At 61.3% G+C, this 24503-nt stretch overlaps 1 protein-coding gene across 1 annotated transcript; it reads right to left on the bottom strand.

The window, feature by feature from the left end:
- Positions 1–3229: 3229 nt before the first annotated feature.
- LOC142001723 (maestro heat-like repeat-containing protein family member 7) lies at positions 3230–24503 on the bottom strand. Its single transcript, XM_074977244.1, has 22 exons — positions 24392–24503; positions 23555–23655; positions 21156–21281; positions 20231–20310; positions 19108–19231; positions 18441–18527; positions 14158–14262; positions 13063–13192; positions 12682–12791; positions 10949–11098; positions 10512–10666; positions 10157–10304; positions 8988–9178; positions 8773–8910; positions 8229–8343; positions 7564–7704; positions 6374–6550; positions 6083–6235; positions 5462–5563; positions 5209–5311; positions 4206–4265; positions 3230–3381 (listed from the first exon to the last, which is right to left on the bottom strand). The coding sequence occupies exons 1-22, from the start codon at positions 24501–24503 to the stop codon at positions 3230–3232; spliced, it is 2760 nt and encodes a 919-aa protein (XP_074833345.1).

The following is a 24503-nucleotide window of genomic DNA, read 5'->3' on the forward strand; positions in this document are numbered from 1 at the left end:
CATCTTTCTTAACCCCCGACCTGCTGGGAGCCCCCAGCCTGGGCAGACCCAGCCAGCCTGGTCTCTCAGGTGCCATCTGTCTGTGCTCTGGGCCCAGCTTCGTCTGCGAGTGTCTGCGCACAGCCCCCTGCCCTGCCCTGCCCTGCCCTGCCACGTGGCTCTTCCTGTCTCTGCTGCTGGCTCCCTGCCTACCCTGCTCCCATGTGCCAGGGCCTGCAGCCTGCTCTGGCTGCCACTGCCCCATGGCATCCCTCGGGGGGTTAGGTCTGGCTGCCCCCGCTCTGGCCTCTGGCTGCCCAGCAGGGACAGGAGAGGACCCATCTCTGGCTGGCAGAACCCCCTCCAGCCCATGACTGCTGCAGGGAAGGGAGGCCCTACCCCCTCAGGGGGTGCAGACAGGTGATCAGCCCCATGCATCGCTGGGGGGGTGGGGACCGGCAGGATGTGGCAGGTGGTGGAGCCAGAGGGAGGAGTTCCCAGGCAGCCAGCACAGCGAGGGAGCCCTGCCCAGCCCCCTGCCCCGGGGAGAGATCGGGGGTCACACAGGACCTTTTCTGCCCCAGCAGCTCTGGGAGCAGCGTGTGCCCATCACGGTTCCTGCATGGGCCCCTCGGTGGGCTGCTCCCCCTTGTTTGTCCTGCACCCCCAGCCAGCTCCTTTCAGGGCTCTGGGGGCAGCTGGACCTGTTCCCCCGGCCCCGGCAGCCAGAGCCTGCAGCTCCCGCTCTGCCCTGGCTAGTGCCCACAGGGGGTGCTGGCCTGGGGGCGTCTCGAGGGGCCCGGGCTGGGTATGGATGCTCCGGCCACGGGCCTGGTGGGAGTCTCCCCCTATGCTCCTTGCCTGGGCTCCCGGGGCCGGCCGCTCTGGGGCACGGACCCGCGAGCAGGCTCCAGAGCAGAGGGCCCCGGCAGGCCGGGTTCTGGAGGGGATGGGGACCCTCAGCCCAGCGGGGGAGTATCCCGATGCACCCCCTGCCTGGCGGAGCCCATCCTGCGTCTCTGCGCCCTGGGCCTATTAAGGCAGGTTTCCGCTGCACCTTCCCTACCCCACGCCCCCAGCCAGTGTCTCTGCGGCTGCCGTGTTCGTTGTTCTCCAGTGTCCTGTCGGAAAAGAGCATGATCAATAAATGCAAACTATTTAAGTAAACTTCCGCCTGCAGGTGCTTCCCTGGGCAGGGCCGGGGACCTTCCCGGCCTCCCCACTAGCCCTTCCCAGCCCTGGGTGTGACCCTGAGCTCCTGGGCTGGGCGCTGCAAGGGCTGAACCGAAGCATCCCAGCGCCTGCTGCTCAGGGGGAGGTTTCCCTGCAGAGCAGTGTGTGGGTCCTGAAGGGGGAAGTGTTGGGTGCACCAGCTCCTGCCGCCTCCCGCTTGCTGCTCACAGGGAGGGGGGGCAGCCCCAGTGCAGGCGGCTCTGGGCCCTAGGCAGGAGGGGGGCAGGTCTCTGGCCTGGACAGGGCAGGGGGTCGGACGAGGTGATCGCGGTGACCTTGCGGCCTGGCAGGCAATGATTGAAAAGGCTGGGAACCAGGCCAGGGCCGATGGGTGGGGAGCACATGGGGTTGCGTGCCCCCAGTGCTGCGTGGGAGGGTCTGGGGACGACAGTGCCCACAGCAGGGGGCTGGCAGCTGCCCGCTCTCCTGAGCAGTGGCTGAGGAAGTGGAGCCCCAAGCTGGCGTGTCGCTCCATGGAAAGGGGGGGGCCTCCCCCACACCAGTCCTGCAGCCAGGGGAGCTAAGGCCTGTTGCTTGGCTTTCCCTGTCCCTGCCAGTGAGTACATGGGCTGAGGGGGGGCATTGTCCTGGCCCTTCCCTTGGCTGGGGGCGGGGGGGGGGGAGGCGTCTGGCTGGTGGCCTTGCCCCAGCCCCAGTTACCTCTGTTTATACCCTACAAGTGCTGCAAACAACAGGGGCTTGTCTTGCCCTGAGATGTTTCTGGCAGAGTGGTTCCTAACCTGAGGTCTGGGGGGGTAGGGGGGCGGGAAGTTGTCGAGGGCGTTGCAGGGGGTGAGGTGCGGGGAAGAGAAATAAAAATGCTCATAGCAGGTAAGTTTGAAATAAATTGCACCGTTCCACAATTATTATTTTTAAATTAACTCTCGGCCAATAATGTTGTTGCTTGCTGGCTGAATATCCATGGTGTGGTTTCCTTTTTCATTCAGTGAAGCATATGTAGCAGCTAGAATTGGCTTCTGCTTTTTAATATGATGTGTTTGGAATTAGCAAGAAGGTCCGAGCCTGACAAAGTCCTGGCTGGGATGATTTAGTTGGGGTTGATCCTGCTTGAAACAGGGGACCGGACTCGGTGACCTCCTGAGGTCCCTTCTGGCCCTTGGATTCTGTGCAATAGCGTTTGGTTTTATTTTATTTTAGCAGCAGTAAGACGAAGTGATCTGCTTACGGATCGGCTTGGTTAGTGCTGCGCTGCGTGGTGAGAAGCCTTGGTTTTGAAACAAGTTATGGTGCTGTGTGTGTGTTCAGTGTATGGTGCTACCTGCCAGGATCTCCCCAGCACCAGAGGGGCACAAGGCAAGTGAGGAAATCAAGAAGCACCGCCCACCAGTCCGGCTAATCTTTTCCTGCAGGGGCAGAATAAATTTTGTGCATCAAAGCATGTGCGGATGCGCACCACTCAGACACACAGGTGGCCGGCTGTGGGTGTTGTGCTAATCAGCTGGGCGACCCCTGAATCTCTCACCCAAGCACTGAGCGCATGGGAACACAGCTGCCACCCTAATTTGGGTCAGGCTGTCTCTGATGGCAGACGAAGGGCAGCCTGGTCACCCTAAAGCAGAGGCCTGCGTGCCAGGGTTAAGTGGCTAGAGAAAGGCGATCAGACACGGCTGCAGAAACTCCCAGGGACAACCCAGCCTTACGGGGCTGCTTTGGTGTTAGTGACACCCGCAGGCCCCAGCAAGGCCCCCAAGGGTCACGAGACAGGCTGGCTGTAAAAGAGGGGGGATATTGCCAAGGGACGGTGGGTTTGTTCTGCGTCGGCGTTGGCGCTCTGGCAATATTTGAGAAACCCCAGTATCCCCTGCCTCCCACATTCAGCTGCTGGGTGGGGTGCGTGAATGAACGAAGGAAAGCGTGTGCCGATTTTAATGTTTAAGTCGTACTTCCCATCGCTGTGGGGCGTTCTCTGCTGGACACAGAGCCCACGTACTACTTCTAAGCAGCCTCCAAGGCATGCGAGCCGGTTTGGGTGGCTGGCAGCTCCCCGGGCCAGGCTCTACCTGGCGCACATGGTTCTGATCCGGTGGGCGAAGGTCCGCAGGCTGCAGCCAGCTGCGGGCTGGTTCTTGTAGGTGTCTAGGATCAGGATGGTCTGAGTAGCCAGGCAGCGGACGGAGGACCTGCTATCTTGTGCCAGGCCTTTGAGGACTTGGCGGGACAGGAAGGAAGCAGCTGTCAGAGCCCTGGTGCATAGGAGAGCCCTGGCAGAACAGCCCAGCGCTGCGGGGTGGGAACAGCCCTTGCTAAACGGCCCCGCCGCAGCTAGGAGCCCCCAGGAGAGGCTGGAAGTCGCAACGGACCCTATCCACCTCCCTACTGCTAGGACACTGCCAGCCGGGGGTGTCTGAGCGCCTCGGCCTCCTGCCTCTATTTATCTTCCTCCCCAGCCAAGACCCAGTGTGGGGGGCACAAAGGGGGCTCAGGTGTTGTCCGGCTGCACCTAGTGCCAGGTGCCCTCTGCCCCCGAGGCCTCCCTGGATGCAGCACCCTACCCCGGGATGGCCGAGCCGGAGGCCCTGCCCCTTTGGGAGTGCAGCCAAGGGCTTGGGTGCAGGCTCTGGGCTGGGGCCCAGGGGTTGGAGGAGGAGGCCTAGCTGGGACCCTGCTTCTGCAGGGAGGAGCCTGAGTGAGGTCAAGGCCCCTTTTCCCCATGGCAGGTGGAGGAGACGCTGCCCAGCCCTGGCCCAGGGCGGGGGGTGTAGCCAGATACCACCAGGGTCTCAGCTGCAGCAGCTGCTCGGCCCAGGCACCCCCTGGGCTGTGGGGGCGAGAGGGGAGGCAGCGCCCCCCAGCAGCGTGTGGGGGAGACGGAGCGTTGCAGGGGGTGGGTGCAGCTGAGCAAGGCTTTGGTGGGTTGCAGATGGTCCCTTGTGCCTGTTGGGGCATGTGCCCAAGAGCAAGGGGCAGGGGTTGGGGCCTGACTGCCGCCCCCCAGCCGGGCTGGTCTCCCCACCCTCCACGGCCCAGCTCACCGTTACAGACGGCGTCCAGCTTGTCGCGGCTCCGGGGGTCCAGCTGCCGAGCGGTGAGTCCTAGAACCACAGCCAACCCATCACCCCCTGGCACCCTCTGAGCAGCAGGGATCCCCCATCTGGTATCATCCTCCAAACACCCTGCCCTTTCCCCAAGGCCCCCCCTTATCTACAGCCCCCCCACTCACTCCATCCCCCTCCCTCCCTTCTTCCCGTGCCCACCAACCCCACTCGCTTTCACCTGCAGGAGGCTGGGGTCAAGGGGCTGAGGGTGCAGGCTGGGGCCCAGGGTTTGGAGTGTGGCACCCAGGGTCCCTGCCTTCTCCCCACGGCACCACCAGACCTGAAAGTGACGTAAAACCTCCTGGTTCGGATTTATGCCCTGGTGAGAGGCTGAGCCCAGGCGACTCCTGGCAAACCAGGTGCTCTGGCAGCCCTGCCCTCGCTGGCTGGGTCAGTGCCTGCACCCCCAGGGGACAGGGTGAGTCCTGCGGGGGGCTGCTGGCTGGGGCGCCATACCGGCTGCAAGGTCATAGACTCAGAATCCCAGGGCTGGGAGGGACCTCAGGGGGTCATCTAGTCCAGCCCCCTGGCCAAAGCAGGATCAACCCCAACTAAGTCATCCCAGGCAGGGCCTTGTCAAGCTGGGACTTAAAAACCTCCAGGGATGGGGAATCCACCACCTCTCTTGGTAACACATTCCAGTGCTTCACCTCCCTCCTGGGGAAAGTTTTTCCTAATATCCAGCTTACACCTCCCCCTCGTTCTGCTGTCTGTCACTACCCCGCCCCCCCCAGACCCTTGTTGGGGGGACGGGACTGCGTGGGGGTTGGGGGACCGACCCACCCCCCATCTGGTCGGGGCAGCGTGCTCCTGGGGGTTTCTGACCCGAGTGGCTGTTAGGAAATGACACACCCAGGGTTAGTGCGCTGCCGGCAGGGACCCACTGGGGCCAGGACCATATCTGCTCCCCCTGCAGAAGGGCCGCCTGCTTTGGGGTTACCTAGGAACCTGACGGCCGCTTCTCTGACCGGGGCCTGCGGGTTCTCCAAGAAGGGCAAGGTCTGGCACAGGAAGTTGTCGGCTCTGTGCCGGTAGCGAGCCAGCTAGGAGCCAGAGCAAGGGTGCATGGGTTAGCAAGAGGGCCGGGATTGGGTGGAGGGCCAGGGCTGGGCTCAGAGCTGGCTGGGGTTGCCCTAGCCTCCCCCCACGGCCACCGGCACGGGTGGTGCAGTGAAGGACCGAGGGCTCCTCACCAGGCACTCACAGCTTTGCCACATCTCCCGGCGCTGGATCAGGGCCCTGAAGCGCCGCCACCGCAGAAACAGCGCGGCCCTGGCCAGGGTGTTCCAGCACTCCTGCAAAGGATGAGTCGGGCAGTGCCGGCCACAGTCACAGGCCAAGGAGCCAGTGGCCAAGGTCGCAAGCGGCCAGGGAGGCCACATGTGCTCACCCCCACCCCCTCCCAGCCCCTTAGCACCAGGCGGCAGCTCGGGGGCTGGATGAGGCAATGGCTGAAGGCCTGGGCTTGACGCCTGGCTCTGCCACTGATTGCCTGTGGGACCTTAGGCCTGTTGCTCAAGCTGGGGCTGCAAAGGGCTTTAGGTGCCTAACTCCCCTGGGCATTACATACTGTGCAGGCCAGCTGGCAGCCCGGGAGCCCCCCTCCTGGTAGGCCCTGGCCAGCATCCAGCTCATCCTGCCTGCACAGCCAGTGGCTGGTTGGGGCCCAGCGATTCTGAGCACGTGCTTGTCACAGCACTGAGCTCCTGCCCTGTGCCGGCCAGGCCATTTCAAGGTGGGGGGAGGCATTTGCGCGTCCCCCTGAAACTAAGCGCTCTGCAATGCTCAGGCGCAGGCCCAGCCCCTGGCCGCACCTGGGCCACGCTGAGCTTGTCGTGCAGGAGAAGGAGCAGGGGCACCAGGCTGCGGAGGACAGGCTCCTTCATCCGCCACCTGTAGGGCTCGGTGACCACGCCCAGCAGGGCTTTGAAGAGGGTGATGGAGAGCACACGGAGTTTGCTGGACTCCTGCAAGACAGGAGGCGGGGTGGAGGCGCAGCCGGTCACTCTCTCCCTGGCAGGGGACCCCAGGAGAGCTAGAGAGCCGAGGGTCGGCCCGCTGTGGGACTGGGGGGGCGGCGGGGAGAAGGGGCTGCCAGGCCTTACGTCGGCAAAGAACTGCAGGAGGGTCTCGGCTACGTGCACGGCCGCGGAGCTGGCGCTCTGCCTGTCCACGCGGGTGAGGATGAGTTTCAGGACGGTGATGGCCTTCGCAACGACGTCCCGGTCGGCCTCGTGGAGCCGCTCCTGGACGGCTGGCAGCAGGCGCTGGAGTTTCCCCACCTGCGTGGAATTTATGAAACACCCTGCGGCGACCCAGCAAATCAGTCCCAAAGCAACGGCTGCCTTCCCTCTGGCCAGACGCGGGCTGCGGGGGTGGTACCAGCACCAGCAGCTTTTACACAGGGCGTTGTGCCTGGCCCCACAAATAAGGTCCTGGCTGCCAGCCCCATGCCTGGGGTGCTGCTCCTTTACCCAGGGCTCCATGCCCACCCCCAGCTATGGATCCAGCAGCTTCCCCTTACCTCTGCCCGTCTCCACCCTGGCCTGGAGCCACAGCCCTGCTCCAAGGCAGGAAAAATGAAACACAAGCAAGCTGAAACCATGGGACTGGTGCACACCCAAGCGAAGGATGGCCACAGCTGCTCCCTGGCTGCCCTGCGAATGGGCGTGGGTGCTCAGAGGAGAAGGACCTTACAATTACAGATGGGCTGCAGGGTGGCGCCGGTTTGGCCCAGCTGCAGGGCTGCCTGTTTTCCCTGCCAGGGTTTCCCTGCTTCTGTGGCACTGGGTGGCTCAGACTTGCTAAGCGGCCTCAGCAGCACAGGGCTTTTTCTCAGAGATGTGCACGCGGCAGCCAGACCCCACAACTCAACCACTCAAGGCAGCCCGGCTTTTACCGCGTTAGAACGGTCCCAAATTGAAGTGAACCAGCTCCACCCAGGGGGCCCCAGTCACTGGCGTCTCTGGCATTCCCAGAGGGTCTAGAGTCTGCAGCTCTGATGCCTTGGGTGGGGGGGAGCCATGTATCACAGAGCCCAGGTGCAACCAGGCCCCATCACGCCAGGTGCTGCACATGCCCAGAGCCGCACCCCGCAGGAGGGAGCCCTGCAGAGCCGCCTATCACGACAGACAAAGGCTAGGCAGGGACTTGCCCAAGGACACCCAGCAAGTCAGTGGCAGAGCCAGGAACACAAGCTGGACTCCCAGGTGCTCTGGGTGAGTCACAGGGACTCCGGCCCTGCCGCAGCTCCCTGCAGGGCTGGGTTAATCCCACAGCCTGTCTCCCCTCTCACCTTCTCCGGGTGAAGGGCCAGGTTGCAGAGGCCTTTCAGGGCCAGCCAGCGCACCACCGCATTGGGGTCTCTCAGCTGCCTACGCATCTGGTCCAGGACAGCGTCTTCCAGCTCATTGCCCAGGTCAGGGCACTGGAGGAGCTACCGCACCAAGAGGGGAGAGCACAGGGCTGGCCCCTTGCAACCCAGCCACGGGCGGGGTCCTTGGCACTGCTGGCCTCGGGCCTGGCGCGGGCAGTGCCGTGTGGGGGGGGGGGTGGGCAGGTGGGCTCCAGCCACGCCCAAGGGATGCTCTAGGGCTCCAGGGCCGTGCAGGGCTGGGGGCTGCAGCCTTTGCTCCAAGGGTCTCCTGCTCCGGGAAGGGCAGGACTGGGCAGGCGGCCCCTGGCCTGCACGCAGCACACAGGTGGTGGGAGGCTCTGCAGGGGGCTCCAGGTCTCACAGAGGCCCAGCTGTGGAGCTGTGCTTTGGGGAAACCAGAGCCATCCTCTGCCGGAGCCTTGCTCCAGCCCCGCGACACCGGCAGGGGCAATGTGCAGAGTCAGCAATCCCACCCGTAGGGCTCTAGCGGTACCTGCCCTGTGCCCCCACCCCGGGGCCTTCGAAGGCCCCCAGCTGCGCTCAGGCCCGGGCCAGGGCAGGTCTCACCCGCCGGTGGGGCTCACCTGAATGAAGAAGGCCATGGCGGGGACGTGCCGCTTATCATCCCTGCGCTCCAGGATGGCCATCAGCTGGTGGAAGATCCAGGCGCGTTCCTGCAAGCGGCTCCTCACCATGGCCCTGGCACACATACACACACAGCACGTCAGCAATGGGGGCAAGGCCGGGGCGCACACCTCCCCGGCTCAGCGCGCCAGGCTCCTGGGCGGCTATTTGCGCACACAGCCGCACGGCCGAGCAGTGGCAGCCCCGTACGCGCTCCGCAGGAGCCTTCCCGCCAGGCTGGCAGGGGCGTTCTTCCTGTGCCCAGCCCCTGGCCTGCTGGAGCCGGTGAGGGACCAGCTTGGCCTGACCCAAGACAAGCACTGCTGCTTTCTGCATTGGCCTCTCCAAGTGGGGCTTGCCGCAGCTTTTCCCTCCCCACCGGCTGGCTCTCACCTCCCGGGCCTGGCAGGGCCCCTCGAATGACTGAGGCAGGCAGGAAGCAGCGTGGTGCAGGCAGGTGGGGAGAGGTGGCAACACGCCCCCTCCCCGGGGCGAGGGGCTCACCGGGCCAGCAGGCAGACGCCTCTGTGGTGCGTGTTGGCGCTGACGAGCATGTCCCAGCCTCCCTGCTTCTGGAGGAAGGTGACCTGGTCCCCGTAGCCGGCACACCGCAGCAAGGCCTTCATGGCCTTCACCACGCACCTGTAGGCAGAGCGAGCCGCCGGTTAGCGAGCCAGGCCGTGGCAGGCTGTGCCATGGGGTGCCCGGGGCTGGGGTACCTGATGGGGCTGAGGGGCGTGGGCGTGTTCTGCTGCTTGCACCGCCACCAGTAGAAAGCCACGTCGTGCACGGACGGCTCTACCGTGTAGGTGATCTGGAAGAGCAGGGCCACGTAGAACTGAGGGTAGAGCTCCTGCACCTCCCGCCTGCAGGCCGGCTCCTGGAGGACCTCGTAGAGGGCTTGGGTGGCCTGCAGCCAAGACCAGGAGACCAATTTCACAGCTGGGGCCCCTCCAGCCCATGCTTCCCCAGGGCCCCTGAAGAGGAAGGGGCCTGGAACCGGGCTTCAATCCCTAGCTGGACACCTTGGCGAGAACGACGGATGGGGCTTTGGCTCTGAGTTGATGGGCCTGGACCCACGGGCCCCTATGGTGTCACTGTGCCCAGGCTCCACACTGCAGTGGGGGGGGTGTAGAGCACAGCCAGGGCTCGGTAGGAGCTCGCTGGCCCTTCAACGGCACTTTGCAGGACTTCTGGGTGCACTTGGGACGCTCCAGGCAGCGAATGGCGGGGGGGGGGTACATTGTCAGAGATTGCAAATGGGGGGGGTGGCCTGGCACTCAGACATTGATCACGGCAAGACAACGGAGTGGCTGCTTTAAGACCCAATTAAGAAAGAACGAACGAGGCGCATGTAGTAGCATCTCAACAGGGACATGGTAGTGGAGTAAATAGGACTTTTTTTTTTTCCCCCTGTACCAAAACTACTTGATTAAAAGTCAAAGTGTCGAAAAAGTTAACTACTTGAGTAAAGCACAAATTCCCCCCCAACTCTCATACTTGAGTAGCGTAGTTAAGTATTTCTACTTAGTAACTTTTCGCCCCGCTGCTGATCACGCTGAAGGGATTGGGCTTCACTGGTGAGCTGGGCAGGGGAAAGCCAATCTGAGGCCGCAGCTGGGGGAGGATAACCTCTCCTTGGCCCATCGGCCCTGTGAGTCCCTTCCCCTGTGTGCTGAGCCCTGAGCCCAGCAGCTGTGAGGGCATCCCAGGAGCGAGGCCCCCGGCTGGTTAAGGAGAGGGCTGCTCCCCAAGAGAGTCCTCTGCGTCCTGCAGGGTGCTCACGAGGCCAGGGTGGGCAGCAGATGGGGAAACTGGGATGGTGGGGGAGGGCACTTCTACCCCAGGAAGGAGGGGTCGGCCCGTGGGGGGTCAGGCTGGGTCTTACGGCCAAGGGGGTTAGGGCAGCCATTTGCTGAGAGATGTCATGAGGCTGGTCCGTTGACCACTCCTGCAGCCTGTTGAGCAGCTCCCGGAGGATCCTTCCTGTGGTCTTGGGGTGGGACGTCAGGGTCCTCCACATCTCTGCAGCTACGCTGCAAAGGACAAGATGCCAGCTGGGTGGGGGGTGGAGTCAGAGCTCTGCCAGCCTTCCGCAGATTTTGCCCCCCACCCTGCTGCAGCAAGGTGGCACCACAGCCAGCTCTGCATGTCAGCCCCAGGCGAGGCCCAGGGAAGCGGTTCAGGGAGGGGCTCTGGGGCTGGCAGTGGGACCGGTCCAGGGAGCTGCAGCAGCCCCATACCTGTCACAGGCCAGAGAGCAGCCCAGCAGGGCTCTCACCACCTCCTCGCTGTACTGGTAGCCCAGCAGGAGAAGTGCCCGCAGCAGTTCCTGCAGGGCCAGAGGCTCGCTGATGGAGTCCAGGGTGCGGTGCAGGCTCTGCACAGCCTCTGCCACCTGGACGGGAAAGATGGCAGCAAAGGCTCAGCTTCCTCACACTCTCTGGGCTCCAGTGACTGGCCGCACCTGGGAGCCGTCTGCCCCCTGAGACCCTTTTCCCAGCCACAGAGCTGCAGCCCTGGCCTGGTTCCCAGCCTATTGATTCATTGTCTGCCAGGCCGCAAGGGCCACGGCCATCACCTCGTCCGACCCCTGCACTGCACAGACCAGACACCTGCCCAGCGCCCAGAGCCGCCTGCACCGGGGCTGCCCCAGCAGGGGCCTGGCTGCAGCTCTCACCCTCTCCAGGCTGGGGACGGGGACCCCCAGGATGGCACGCAGCATGCGCCCGGCTGCCACCGTGTTGTGGATGCTGGCGTCGCTCATGCCGTCGATCGCGGTCAGGATGAAGTCCATGCGCTCGGCCGGGCAGAGGTACTTCCCGAACATCTGCAACACACCTGCAGTGAAACCCTTCTCTGCCTGGTGCTGCTCCCATCGGGGCGGAGCTGCCAGGACCGGCCTGACCCCGAGTGCAGGCAGAGCCCACTCTGCCGGGACGGCACTCGGGAACCGTCGGCATCCCCAGGGCCGGGGTATGACGCTGCCCGGCTGCACTCGCTGGTGTTCGGCCGGGCCGGCGCTGTCACAGAATCATCGAATCATAGAACAATAGAGCTGGAAGAGACCTAAAAAAGCCATCGAGTTCAGCCCCCTGCTCTAAGCAGGACCAAACCCATCAGATCAGCCCCACCAGGGCTTTGTCGAGCTGAGACTTAAACACCTCCAGGGATGGAGACTCCACTACTTCCCTGGGGAGATCATTCCAATGCTTCACCAGCCTCCTAGCGAAAAATGTTTTTTCCTAATGTTCAACCTGGACCTTCCCAACCGCAACTTGAGACCATCGTTCCATGTTCTGCCATCCGTGACCACTGTGAACAGCCTCTCTCCAGCCTCTTTGCAGCCTCCCTTCAGTAAGTTGAAGGCCGTTATCAAGTCCCCCCTCAGTCTTCTCTTCTGCAGACTAAACAGTCCCAATTCCTTCAACCTTTCTTCATAGGTCATACGCTCCAGCCCCCTGATTATTTTGGTCGCCTTCCGCTGGACCCTCTCCAGTGTAGCCACATCCTTCCTATAACTGGGGGCCCAGAGGACACCGCTCCAGATGCAGCCTCACCAAAGCCAAATAAAGAGGAACAATCACTTTGCTGGCTCTACTGGCAACGCTCCTCTTGATGCAACCTAATATGCCATTAGCCTTCTCGGCCACAACGGCGCACTGTTGACTCATGTCCAGCTTCTCGTCCACTACAACTCCCAGGTCCTTTTCTGCAGAACTACTACTAAGCCAGTCGGACCCCAGCCTGTAACAATGCTTGGGATTCTTCCGGCCCAAATGCAGGACTCTGCACTTGTCCTTATTGAACCTCATCCGATTTCTTGCAGCCCAGTCTTCCACTTTGTCTAAGTCAATCTGGACTCTGTCCCTACCCTCCAGCGTATCTACCTCTCACCCTAGCTTAGTGTCATCCGTGAACTTGCTGAGGGTGCAATCCAACCCCTCATCCAGGTCATTGATAAATATGTTGAGCAGAACAGGACCCAGAACTGAACCTTGGGGCACTCCACTAGAAACCGACCGCCATCCCGACATCGAGCCCTTGATCACTACCCGCTGGGCCCGACCTTCTAGCCAGTTTTCTATCCATCTTACCGTCCACTTATCCAATCCACATTCCTTTAACTTGCCGACAAGAATATTGTGGGAGACTGTATCAAAAGCTTTGCTAAGGTCAAGATAAATCACAAAGCCGCCTTTTATTGCGGTCATCTCTGGGGCAGCTCCCGCCGCGCCCGACAAGGAGCTGGGACCGGGGTGGGGAGGAGCCCCAGTGCATCGTTGGCCACGGCCTGTCGGGAGGGGGCGTTGGCCAGAGGCAGCCACCCCTTCCCCTGAACTACTGTGGTGTTAATTCCTGCCTGCAGCGGAGCCCGGGCACAACAAGCCAGCCAAGCGCTGGGGAACTTACCACGGCGATGTCGCTGGTGTTGGTGAACCAGGCGAACCAGAAGGTGTTCTCAGCTTGCCAGTCTCGGAGGACCTGCAGATACTCTGCGCTGCCCTTTGCCAGGGTCCTGCCTGAGCCCAGGAGGGGAAAACCCCAGAAGGTGATGTGTTTGGTGGACCGTGGATGAGGGAAGCTAAAGACATCAGGGGAAACCCGGGGCTGGCGGGACTAAGGACCGGGAGAGTTTTTAAGTTACTAGGAACAAAAGAAATCCTAGCTAGGGCGCAGGCTCAGCACTGGATAGACCGGTCAGAAGGACTTGGAAATGGCCCATGTGTCCCATGACTATGCGGACTCCCTGCGGCAGGGGCTTAGGGGGCGCGGGGGCTTCAGGGCTCTTACACTTCTGCTGCAGCATGAAGGAGTAGAGGTGGTGGAGTGCGTCCACAGCCCAGCAGATCTGCTCCTGCTCAGCACAGCAGAGGGTGAGACACCCCACCAGGCGGCCCAGGACTCGGAACTCCTCCATGCCCTGATGGAGAGGCAGCCAAAGCAGTGGCTCACCCCTGCAGGCCCAGCACCGGGGGGCTCCCAGGGGTTGCGCTAGCAATGGGCTAGACCAGGGAAGCAGAGACTGGGGACCACGGCAGCAGGAGGAGCCGGGAGGCCCATCAACAGGAGCTGGGGAAGTCTTGGCAGCAACGTCAAGAAAGCCTGTCCCTGCATGGGGACCCCGATAACAACGGAACAAGTGTTCAGCCTCCGGCCGGGCCCCTTCCCCTAGCTCCTGACGAGCTGGGAGCTTGCGGTCCTGTGCCCTGCATCCCGCCCACAGCTCCCCTGACTCCAGATACCCCAGAGCCCTCCACCCCCTCACTGCAGCCCCCTCCTCCGCAGCCCTCTGCCTGCAGCCTCGTCCTCCCGCCTGGCCCCCTCCGGCCACTTCCCTAAGCTGTTCCGGAGATCTTCCCCCCCCTCCTCCTGCAGCCCCGGGCTGCTCCCTGGCCTTTCCCCCACCACAGCGAGCCCCTTTCCTGGGGTCTGCACAGCCTCCCCCGTCCATCTCCACTGCTTCTGGTGGGGGTGACTCATCCTCCAAGTGCCCAAGGGGGTGGCGCTCCCAGGGAGGGGGCTGTCATTGGGCAGCTCCGCAGGAGCCACACCAAAGAAGCCCAGGGGCGAATGAATGGGTAGTTGCCCCCAGACACCTGGGGTCAGAGGTGCTCTGAGGAACCCCTGTGGTAATGCACAGACCCTTGGAGCAGCCTTTGGCCCTAGGGGAACTACAGGATGAGCCCTGTGGGAGACAGCGATGGGGCTCAGCCTAAGCCCATTGGAGTCAGCGGACAGCCCCCTCGGCATCCTTGCTACTTAGGACAGGCTCCTACCGAGGATGTGGCTGAGTCCCTACTCCAGGCTGGGTTTTCCCCGCCAGGGACTCTGCTCCACCAGGCTGCTCAGTGCAGTTCGGCGGCAGCTGGGTTCCAACCTGCTCACCTTGCATCTGTGATGAGCAGCAATGAGTCTCATCAGCCAAGCGATCCTTTCCACTGCCCTCAGCCGCCCATGCAGCTCCTTGGCGGCAGTCCAGGGGAGCAGGAACTGGGAGAACCAGAGAAACAAATTGGGACCAATTGCTAAGGAGAGGCACCAAAAAATAGCACGAGCGCATAGGCAGAAAATCAGAAATGTGAAGGCAAAAATCAGAGGATCACAGAACACAACAACTGGAAGGGACCTTGAGAGGTCACCAAGTCCAGTTTCCTGCCCTCCCGGCAGGGCCAAGCACCATCTAGACCATCCCTGATAGGTGTCTGTCTGTCCTGCTCTTAAATATCTCCAGTGACGGAGATTCCACAACCTCTCCAGGTAATTTATTCCACTGTTTAACCACCCTGACAGTCTGGAAGTTTTTCCTAATGTCCAACCTAAATTTCCCTTGCTGCAGTTTAAGCCCATTGCTCCTTGTCCTAACCTCAGAGGCGAAGGTGAACAAGTTTTCTCCCTCCTCCTTGTAACCATCTTTTAGGTACTTGAAAACCACTGTCACGTCCCCTCTCAGCCTTCTCTTTTGTAAACTAAACAAGCCCAGTTCTTTCTGTCTTCCCTCACAGCTCAAGTTCTCTAGAACTTTAATCATTCTTGTTGCTCTTCTCTTGGACTTTCTCCACATCTTTCTTGAAATGTGGTGCCCAGAACTGGACACAATACTCCAGCTGAGGCCTAACCAGCGCAGAGTAGAGCAGAAGAATGACTTCCCATGTCTTGCTTTCAACACTTCTGTTAATACATCCCAGAATCACGTTTGCTTTTTTTGCAACAGTATCACACTATTGACTCATATTTAACTTGTGGTCCACTCTGACCCCTCAATCCCTTTCCCATTCTGTATGTGTGAAGCTGATTTATTCCTTCCTAAGTGGAGCACTTTGCATTTGTCCTTATCAAACTTCATCCTGTTTACATCAGACCATTTCTCCAGTATGTGCAAATCATTTTGAATTCTGACCCTGTCCTCCAAAGCAGCTGCAGCCCTCCCAGCTTGGGATCATCTGCTAACTAGCATGGGAGAGAAGAGGCAATCAAACAGCTCTATCAGGAGCAAGGGCAAGACACAGGAAAGACCAGGACACCACGTAGCAGGGCAGAAGACCAAATAACGGAGGACCCGACCAAGGTGAGGTATTTAATGCCTTCTTTTGGCCACAGTTTTTTGCAAGAAGGGTTAAGGTCACAAGATGCTTAACTCAATATTAGCAACAAGCGGGGAGGAATACAGGCCAGACTGGCGAGAGACCAGGTGAAAGATTATTTAGCTACGTTAGGTGTACTCAAGTCAGAAGCGCCTCCTGCGAGCCACCAGAGCTGGAGCCAGCCAAAGCAACCTCTGCACCTTTAGATGGGTTGCACTCCCAGAGGGCTGCAGACACAGACCCTGTCTTCAGACAGGGCAACCAAGTGACTCCGGGGAATTAGAGACCAGTCAGCCCAACTCTGGTCCCAGAGAGACGCTGAACACAGTAGTAAACTTCTCATCCTCTGTGAGACCCACCGGGGAGACAGTAGGGCTGGAAGGAATAGAAGGTATGGAGTTCTCCAGAATGAACCATGCCAAAACAAACCCATTTCCATCTTGGCTGGGTTAGTTGCCTCGCAGCTGGTGGGAGGCTGTGGAGGGGAGGGATATGAAGGTGAGTAAAGCTTTTGACACAGTCCCATAAGACATGTCTTGTTCACAACATACCTGTTAATTCATCCCAGAATCAGGTTTGCTTTTTTTGCAACAGCATCAAACTGCTGACTTATATTTAGCTTGTGGTCCACCAGGAGCCCTAGATCCCTTTCTGCTGTAGACTGTCTAGGAATGACTACAGCAGAAAGGGATCTAGGGGTTATAGTGGACCACAAGCTAAATATGAGTCAACAGTTTGATGCTGTTGCAAAAAAAGCAAACATGATTCTGGGCTGCATTAACAGGTGTGTTGTGAACAAGACACGAGAAGTCATTCTTCCACTCTACTCTGCGCTGGTTAGGCCTCAGCTGGAATATTGTGTCCAGTTCTGGGCACCGTGGTTAAGAAAGATGTGGAGAAATTGGAAAGGATCCAGAAAAGAGCAACAAGAATGATCAAAGGTCTAGAGAACGTGACCTACGAAGAAAGGCTGAAAGAACTGGGCTTGTTTAGTTTGGAAAAGAGAAGATTGAGGGGAGACATGATAGCAGTTTTCAGGTATCTAAAAGGGTGTCATAAGGAGGAGGGAGAAAACTTGTTCTTTTTGGCCTCTGAGGATAGAACAAGGAGCAATGGGCTTAAACTGCAGCAAGGGAGGTTTAGGTTGGACATTAGGAAAAAGTTCCTAACTGTCAGGGTGGTCAAACAGTGGAATAAATTGCCAAGGGAGGTTGTGGAATCTCCATCGCTGGAGATATTTAAGAACAGGTTAGATAGATGTCTATCAGGGAGGGTCTAGACAGTACTTGGTCCTGCCATCGGGGCAGGGGGCTGGACTCGATGACCTCTCGAGGTCCCTTCCCGTCCTAGTGTTCTATGATTCTATGACTCTCTTCGGCGAGCTAAGGCAGTGTGATCCCAGCGTGATTACTGCAGAACTGTACTCAAAGAGGAGTAATAACCGCCAGGGTGGAGCCCCACGGGGTTGCGCCTGGCTCCACTCCTAGCCAGTTATTTCCTGCGTTGGTGAACGGAGAGAAGAGGAGGCCGGTACAGTCTGCGGCTGGCACTGCGTGGGGCGGGGCTGCAAGCGCTCTGGAGGACAGGGGACATTTCCAAAGGCGCTTGTGAAATCGCAGACTTGCTCTGCAATCAACAAGCTGAAATTGAGGAAGAAGAAATGTGACGCGCTGCCGGCGGAAGGAAAAGTCAAATGCATGGAGACCCCACGCGTTCTGGCCCCCAAGGACGTTCTGTGCCCAGGCTCTTGGGCTGGACCACGTGGTCCCACGGCGTCTGAGAGGTGTCTGCGCAGCGCGGGGGTGAAGGGGCGCGGGGTCTGCATTTTCTCCACTGCGCCCCTAGTGAGGCTAGAGAGGTGGTGGATTCTCCATCCCTAGAGGTTTTTAAGTCCCGGCTTGACAAGGTCCTGGCTGGGATGACTTAGTGGGGGTTGATCCTGCTTTGGGCAGGGGGCTGGACTAGGTGACTTCCTGAGTTCCCATCCAGCCCTGGGATTCTGTGGTTCTGTGAAACCAAAGTGGAGCGGGTGGCAAGGCTGTGGGAAGAGATCTGGGGCTCTCCTGAGTCACACCCCGACTATGCACCAACAGGGTATTGCTTCTGCTGCTGCTGTGCAAACAGGAAATGTCACACAGAGGAGCGCTAGCTTGGAGAACCGGGCCTGTTCTGGGCCCCACGCAGTCAGGGAGAGGAGAACAAACGAGCCAGTCCGGAGGACAGCGGCACGAACAAGCAGTGGTTTTGCAAACTGGTCTCTGAAGATTGACAATCTGTGCTTGTTCCATCCTGGAGGGGACGGAGGGGGCACCTGGAACACCCTGCAGGGCTGTTACTCAGAGGGTGGTGACCAAAAGTTCTCCAGGTCCCTTGAAGGCAGGAGACGAAGTCCTGGGCTTAGTCTGCAGCTGCAGGTTAGATGTTAGGAGAGGCTGGGAGAGTGGCTAAGCCCTGGAACAGGTGCCCTGGGGCAGGGGTGGATGCTCCAGCGTGGAGCTCTGGACGAACAGGCTGGACAAACATTCATCAGAGCGACCCAGGAGTGCTTGGCCCTGCTTCGGGGCAGGAGTGGAGATTCTCCAAACCTCTGGAGATGCTGCCCAACCCTGCCCTTCGGTGAGTCCCTCTTCCCAGGTTCTGGGCGGGAGGAGGCCGAGTCTCTGCCAACGACATTTCCCACTTTTTAGGCCAAAAAACCACCCACGGCATCTGCTGTTTGTGGCCCCAGACCTAGAACGCAGGCTCTGGGCTCTGGCCAGGCTGGTGGGGCCCAGAGGTAGGTCTCCCACGGGCCCAGGGATCCCCGGCTGATTGCTGTGGGTGGGGCACTGGGCCTGCCACTCCCCCAGGCAGCTCAGCTCAAGTGTAGATGGGTGCTGGAGGCAAGGCCCCGCACACAGCCTGGGGAGGGCGTGAGTGACACCCCTGCAGCCCCACGCCATGCAGACACCGCTCAGCCACCGCGGGGACACATGGTCCTCCAGACCAAGAGGCTTGGCACAGGATGTCGTTGCAGGGTTTCCATGCGTGGGCTTGAATGGAGCCTGGGGTCCCACCCCCTTCCTGACCCCACATCTGCCTCCAGACCTCCAGGATGTTCTGCAGCTGCCCGAGGTTCGGCTTCTCATCCTCACACACCAAGGCCTTCAGCATCCCATCCATGGCCTTCAGGGTCTGCGTGGAGAGCAGAGGAGACCCGGAGCGAAGTGGAACCGCACCCTCGGGCGCTGAGCCAGCATCCTGCCCTGTATCGCGGCAGCCCCAGGGATCCGGCTCACCCGCTCGCGGTACGACCCGCTGCCGACTCCTCCCAGCAACAAGCCCCACCTGCCTTTGCTGTCCCATGGCAGGTCGGGACAGAGCAGGGGAGCTGCCTGCGGACACTGCTCCCAGTTTAGCCCACTGGAAAAGGCAGAGAGGACTCTGCATTCAGCGCAGGAGCGGGGAGTTCAGCCAAGCTTGCATTCCCCTGGCCTGGGTGTGCCTGAAGCAGCCCACGCCCCCAGTACCCACGGGGGCTCCATGTGCTTGTGAAGGGAGCGTCCCTTCCCCGCTATTTGCCGTGAAGGGTAAATGCCTACTACTGCTGCCCTCTGAGGGAGCTACTCCTTTCTCTCCAGCGGTGGGGCCCGTGCTCCGGCCCTGAGCAGAGGAGTGGTGACCAGAGCCAGGTAACCCAACAGGCAGGTACAGGAGCAAAAGGCAGGAGCCTCGTGCGGTTTGGGGTGGCTCCGCACAGCCAGGAGGGGCTCACCGGGGTGTACAGAGCAGCCTCCTGGGCCTGCACGGTCTCTGCCGGTGGCAGGGAGAAGACGCTGGAGAAACAGAGCGCCAGCAGGTTGGCTTCTTCCACGCCCCGCAGGGGCGGCTTCACTTTGCTAAGGGAAGAGCCGGGGCAGATTGGAGGGCTGGGCTGAGGCAGAGGCATTGATGTTCGCCTCAGGCCCCCAGGAGGGGGCTCCCGTTGAGGGGTGGGTGGGGATCAGAACAGGCCGGGGCAGAGGACAGGGCTGGTGCCGCCTTCTCTCTAGCAGCAGGCGGGGACGGAGCGTAGCTTGCAGCTGTCGGCTGTGATCCGCCCAGGGCTCGCCAGCCGGGGCCCAGCTCCCTGTGCTTCCCCACAGCCCGCAACGGGCAAGGGCGTGCCTCCGAGCCCAGCGGCCGCGATGCCAAGGGGTCTGCCAGGCCTGCCCTGCGGGGGCAAAGAGCCCCTCCTGGCACAGCCATCTGCACCGCAGAGCCAGGCTGCCTCCGCCCACAGCAGGGGATCCAAGCCAAGGGCTCGTGGGGACACAGCTGTTGGGGTGGGGGGGGGATCGCCCAGGTGGCATTACCCCATCGCCGCCAGAGCGTGGTCCCAGCTGCCCCTTGCAGGCCAGAGCATTCCAGGGCCTGCCCCCGGGAACCTGGCGCACCAGCAGCGAGAGCCCAGCTCCAGCCCCCTCCGGCACCTGATGGGCAGGGTCGGGGTGAGTCAGAGCTGGGTGCCAGCAGCACCGAAAGCCACGGCCCAGGGCTCAGCCTGCCCGGCATCTCAGCCACGTGCATCAACACAGACAGCCCTGCCACTGGTCGTTCCACACCAGCAGGGCCAGCTGCCCCAGAGCCATTGCCTGGGGGGTCCCAAAGGGGCCGGTCCTGCCCTCCTCACTGCCTTCAGAGTGGCTCTTGGGGAGGGCGCCAGGAACCAATTCCCCTGCCCCCGACGCCTGGGCACCAGCATCCAGGCACCAATGGCATCCCCAAGTGCCTGTGCTGGGGGAGTGCAAGCTGGGGAAGGAGCAGGGAGCTCCAGGAAGACCAGGGACTGCGACTAAGAGGAGTGCACGCCGGGCTGCCCACAGCAGCAGCTGGCACTGGGCTGAGCGGGCGGGTACCTCAGCTCCGTGATGGCAAGCAGGGCCTGCTGGCGCACCGGGCCTGTCAGGGAGGTGACTGGCTCCTGGTGGATCAGCACCTGGGGAGACAAGGTGGGGAAGTGGAAGGGGGGTACCCGTGGGATTCAGGCACCAGGCCAGGCCCTGCCACAGGATGGTTGGTGTGCAGAGCTCCAGCCAGGCAGCGCTACCCACAGCCTGAGACAGCGCCTCAGCGTTACACCTGGCACACACACCACTGCAAAGGCCCCCTCAGCATTAGCGCCAGAGGCCCCTCCCCCCTGAGCTCAGGCCCCTGTGTCAGGCGCTGCACGCACAGGGCCAGCCAGTTCCTGCCCCAGAGCGCTCCCGAGATGAGATAAGGAAGGGGAGGGAAACTGAGGCACAAAAGGGGATGCAATTGACCAAGGCCTCAGTGTTGCATGGGGAGTAGAACCCAAGTGCCTGAGCCCAGCACTGTCCCCCAGCAGCCCAGGGGCTGTCTCGCAGGCAGGGAAGGGAGTCAGGCCCTGGAGAGCTCTCTGCAGCGCCGGAGGGCAAAGACCTTCCAGATCGAGGGAGCAGGTCCCTTGGCAGGTCCCGCATGGACTCTGGCTGCCAAGTGCCCGGCTCTGTGCAGGGTGACCTGGGGACAGGGGCAGCTGGGTGCAAGGAGATGCTCTCACTAGCACCCAAGGGCCCGTTCCAGGCCTGGGAGCAGAATGCAGCACCAGACCAGAGCAGCTCCAGCTGTGCTGAGCAGGGTGGGGGAGTGCCTGGGTCACCAGTCAGACCCCCCCCGCGGGACAAACCCCGGGCTCTTCCAGGCAGCAGCTGGCTGTCTGACTGCACCTGTGGCCGGCGGCTGGAGTTGGACAACTGCTGGCACTTCTGGGGGAGTCACTCGACCCCCCGCACAAGCCAGACCTGAGCAGGTTTTACTCACTGCGATCTTCTCCACCAGCTGGGCCTTGCTGACGAGCCCCTCCAGGGTCCCCTCCGGGCTCCCGGCGCTGGCGGCTTTGCTCAGGACACTGACGCAATCCAAAAACTTCAGTTTCTCGGCCTCCTCCTATGCCCGCAGAGGTGAGACACGACCGGCAGGTTGCGGGAAAGGGGCCCCCAATGGGACAGCTGTCAGAAAGCATCCCCCCAGCACCGCTTGGGCTTTGCATGCTGAAGGCAGCAGGCGCGCCTCGCCGGAGAGCAGGGCAGCTCTGTGCGACACGGCCATGGAAAGGGAGCAGAGCCGGGGGTGTGTGTGTGTCTCCAAACAGGGACTGCAATGTGGGGGATGTCATGGAGTTGGAGGCTCCCCTAGTCCTGCCCCCCACCTGCAGTCAGATGTGACTCACTCCACAGGCGAACAGGAGGTTACGAGGCGACAGGGACACAGCGTAGCACAGACGGGTCAGCACAGGACCCAGCCGTCAGTACCATCCATCTTGGGGAGAGGGGCCCAGAGGGGGGTCCCTGAGCTGGGCCCTGGCCCCCTTCCTCCCTCCAGCTCCAGCCAGGTCAGACTGCACCACTCCACAGCCCATCTCCAATTCAAACCAGCCAGGCCCCTCCTGCCTGCTCTGTCCTGCTTCCCGGGGAAGAAAGGTGTTGCCTGGCTGCCTGTGAGCCTGGGGCCCCAGTGCCTGCCTGTGAGAAGTCCTCCCACCACCACTGTGCACTGATGAGGTGCCAAGGAAAACTGCGGCACACACCTCCGGTTATTACAAGACAGTAGGAAACACACGTCACCGAATCCAGGTAATAAACTCCTCCCATGCCCCACTTTGTGCCAGGCGCTAAGCAGCCAGCCAGTCTTACTGGGGACCGGCTAGAGTGAGAGGAAGAGCTGGGTGTGATACCCCAATCGTCGGCAGCCCCGGTAACTGGCCCCTGTCTTGTGCCAAGCGTGGCGTGTAAGGGATCGGTCTAAAGGCTTTAGCTGCTGGCCACGCCGGTCCCCTTGGGTGAAGTCCTGAGGCTCAGCTGCGTGTGCATTCATGTAACACACCGTAAGGTTCCCAACGGCCCCTCAGGTCGGGCAGTAAAAACGCCAAGTAGCAGCTCCCCCAGTGCGGCTGGCAACAGAGCCGCTAGTGGGTGCTGTCCGACCCACCTTCCAGCAAAGGAGCTTGGCTGCAAGTGGGGCGAGGAGCGAAAAGGGGGGACACACTGGGGGTCCCTCGCCCTGTACTAAGATATCAGGAAACCCCTGAGGCCAAAGGTTGAACTGTGGCCCCCGGCGCAAGAACTAGCCGAAAACCCGGGCAAGCGCAGCTGCAAAGCCCGGGCCACCGGGGAATCGGCCAAGCTGGTATCAGGCAGCGGGAGAGTTCAGTGATTTAGCAGCTCTCTCTAGCCTGGAGAGCTCATTCTGCAGGTCTTGCTCCCTTGCTAAGGTAAGCGGCTTCCTTGCGTTGGCCGTCTGCTACAAGCCCTTTAATCTAATGTTTGTCCCTATGCACCCAGGTCCTGTTTATCCCGTAACACCACCTGTGCAACTCGTACCTGAGGGAGGGGCAGAGACCTCTGGCCACATTGATGGAGGGGAGAAGTCCAGGTCTGAACGCCACAGGTGGCAGGTACCAGGACAGGGCCCTGGAGCCGCCTCTTCCCACCCCTGAGCTCCGTTCTGCTTTCTGCAGCCTGTGCGGACGGCTGGAAGAGGCTGGTGAGCCAGACCCAGCAAGCCAGGGCTAAAGGGGCCAGGGGCCAGAACTGGTAGCCCAGTACCAGGTGGCACCCAAAGGTGTGGTGGGGACAGGCAGTTAGACTGGGGCCTGGCCAAATCCAGCAAGCAGGAGTCCACAAGGGGCTGGGAAAGGAAGCTGGACGCATTCAAACTGCCAAATGCCTGAATAGTACCAGAGAGAGCCGTGCTAATCTATATACTAGCAAAACGAAAAAGCCACCCTGTAGCACTTTAAAACTAACAGTTTATTAGGTGATGAGCTTTTGTGGGACAGACCCACTTCTTCAGCTCAAAGCTCTGTTCTGGTCTGGCTCTGGTCTGAAGAAGTGGGTCTGTCCCACGAAAGCTCATCACATAATAAATTATTTTGTTAGCCTTTAGAGTGCTACTGGACTGCTTTTTTGGCCACCTGTATGTTTTAAACAGTGAAAGTAATAACCCTCCGCTGGCTGACCCAGGGGCGAGGAAAGTCAGGACGGGCCGGTTTGAGGATGCTCTAATTTAACCAGGAATTACTGGGGGCAGGTCTCTGTCCTGCCTTAGCCAGGAGGTCACAGGGTCCCACGGGGGTTTGGAAGCCAGGCATCCTCTGGAGAGGGGTGGGCGGTTCATGCAGACAGGACACTGGCTCACAGGTCAGAGGGGGCTCTTGGTACCTGCTCATCACCCGGGAGAAAGCTGCGGATGTAGTCCAGGGCCTTTTTCTCCTCCGAGTCTGGCCCCATGAAGCTGGGGGCTGTCGGAGGGGGTGGGGGATCTGAGAAAAGACAGAGCAGTGGTAACCCTCGGGCTTGCGGCCGAGATCTTAGCAGAACCCCTGCCCCAGCTCACAGCAGGGTCTGGACCGGTGATCCCTGGCTGCCTGGCCTTTGGGCTGCTCAGCCCAGCCAAAGCTCTGGTTCCCGGTATCCATCCCACTGCCCTGCCCAGCAGGCAGCTCAGCCCGGGGGGTCGGGTAGCAGGGAAGGAGGGGTGATGCCAGGCCCTGAATGGCCTCCGCTGGCCAGGCCTTTGTTGGGGGCGCAGAGGGACTGGCAGCAAATCACTCGTGCCCCCTTTGAGGAGAGGGATGAGCTGCCCCAGCTGTTGGGATGCCGGGGTCCAGGTCCTGCCCCTTCTGCCTTTGCTGCCACTGCCAGGCAGCGCCACCGGGTGTAACCTGGGCAGGCCCCGGGGCTCCCTCCACCCCCACACGCCCTTCCCTGAGACATGCAGGGGATGCAGCACCAGGGGCCAGCACCTGCCCTGGCCGTGCTCTGCAATCCTGGGCTCCAGTGACCCCCTGTGCAGGGAGCACCCCCTGGACCGGTGGAGAACCTCCCCCAGCCCTGCAGCCTGATGCGTCAGGTGGGGGCGGAGGGCGTCTCACTCAGTCACCACCTGATGCCTCTGCCGCGCCCTGGGTCCCCCCCGGAGCAGCCTGGGGCGACGGTGTCGTCTCTCCCCCCGGAAAGCCGCTCTTGCAGCCCCACGTTGTTTCTGTCCCCACTCACCGGCTCGGAAAGGCTCCGGCGGACTCCTCAGCCCACGCTCCTCCGGGGAAGGGCTCGTCTCCTCCCCGGCGGGGCGGGGCGTCAAGGAGCCCTTGGGGGTGTCCTCTGTCAT

This window comes from Carettochelys insculpta, chromosome 26 (assembly GCF_033958435.1).
Source record: "Carettochelys insculpta isolate YL-2023 chromosome 26, ASM3395843v1, whole genome shotgun sequence".
NCBI lineage: Eukaryota > Metazoa > Chordata > Testudines > Carettochelyidae > Carettochelys > Carettochelys insculpta.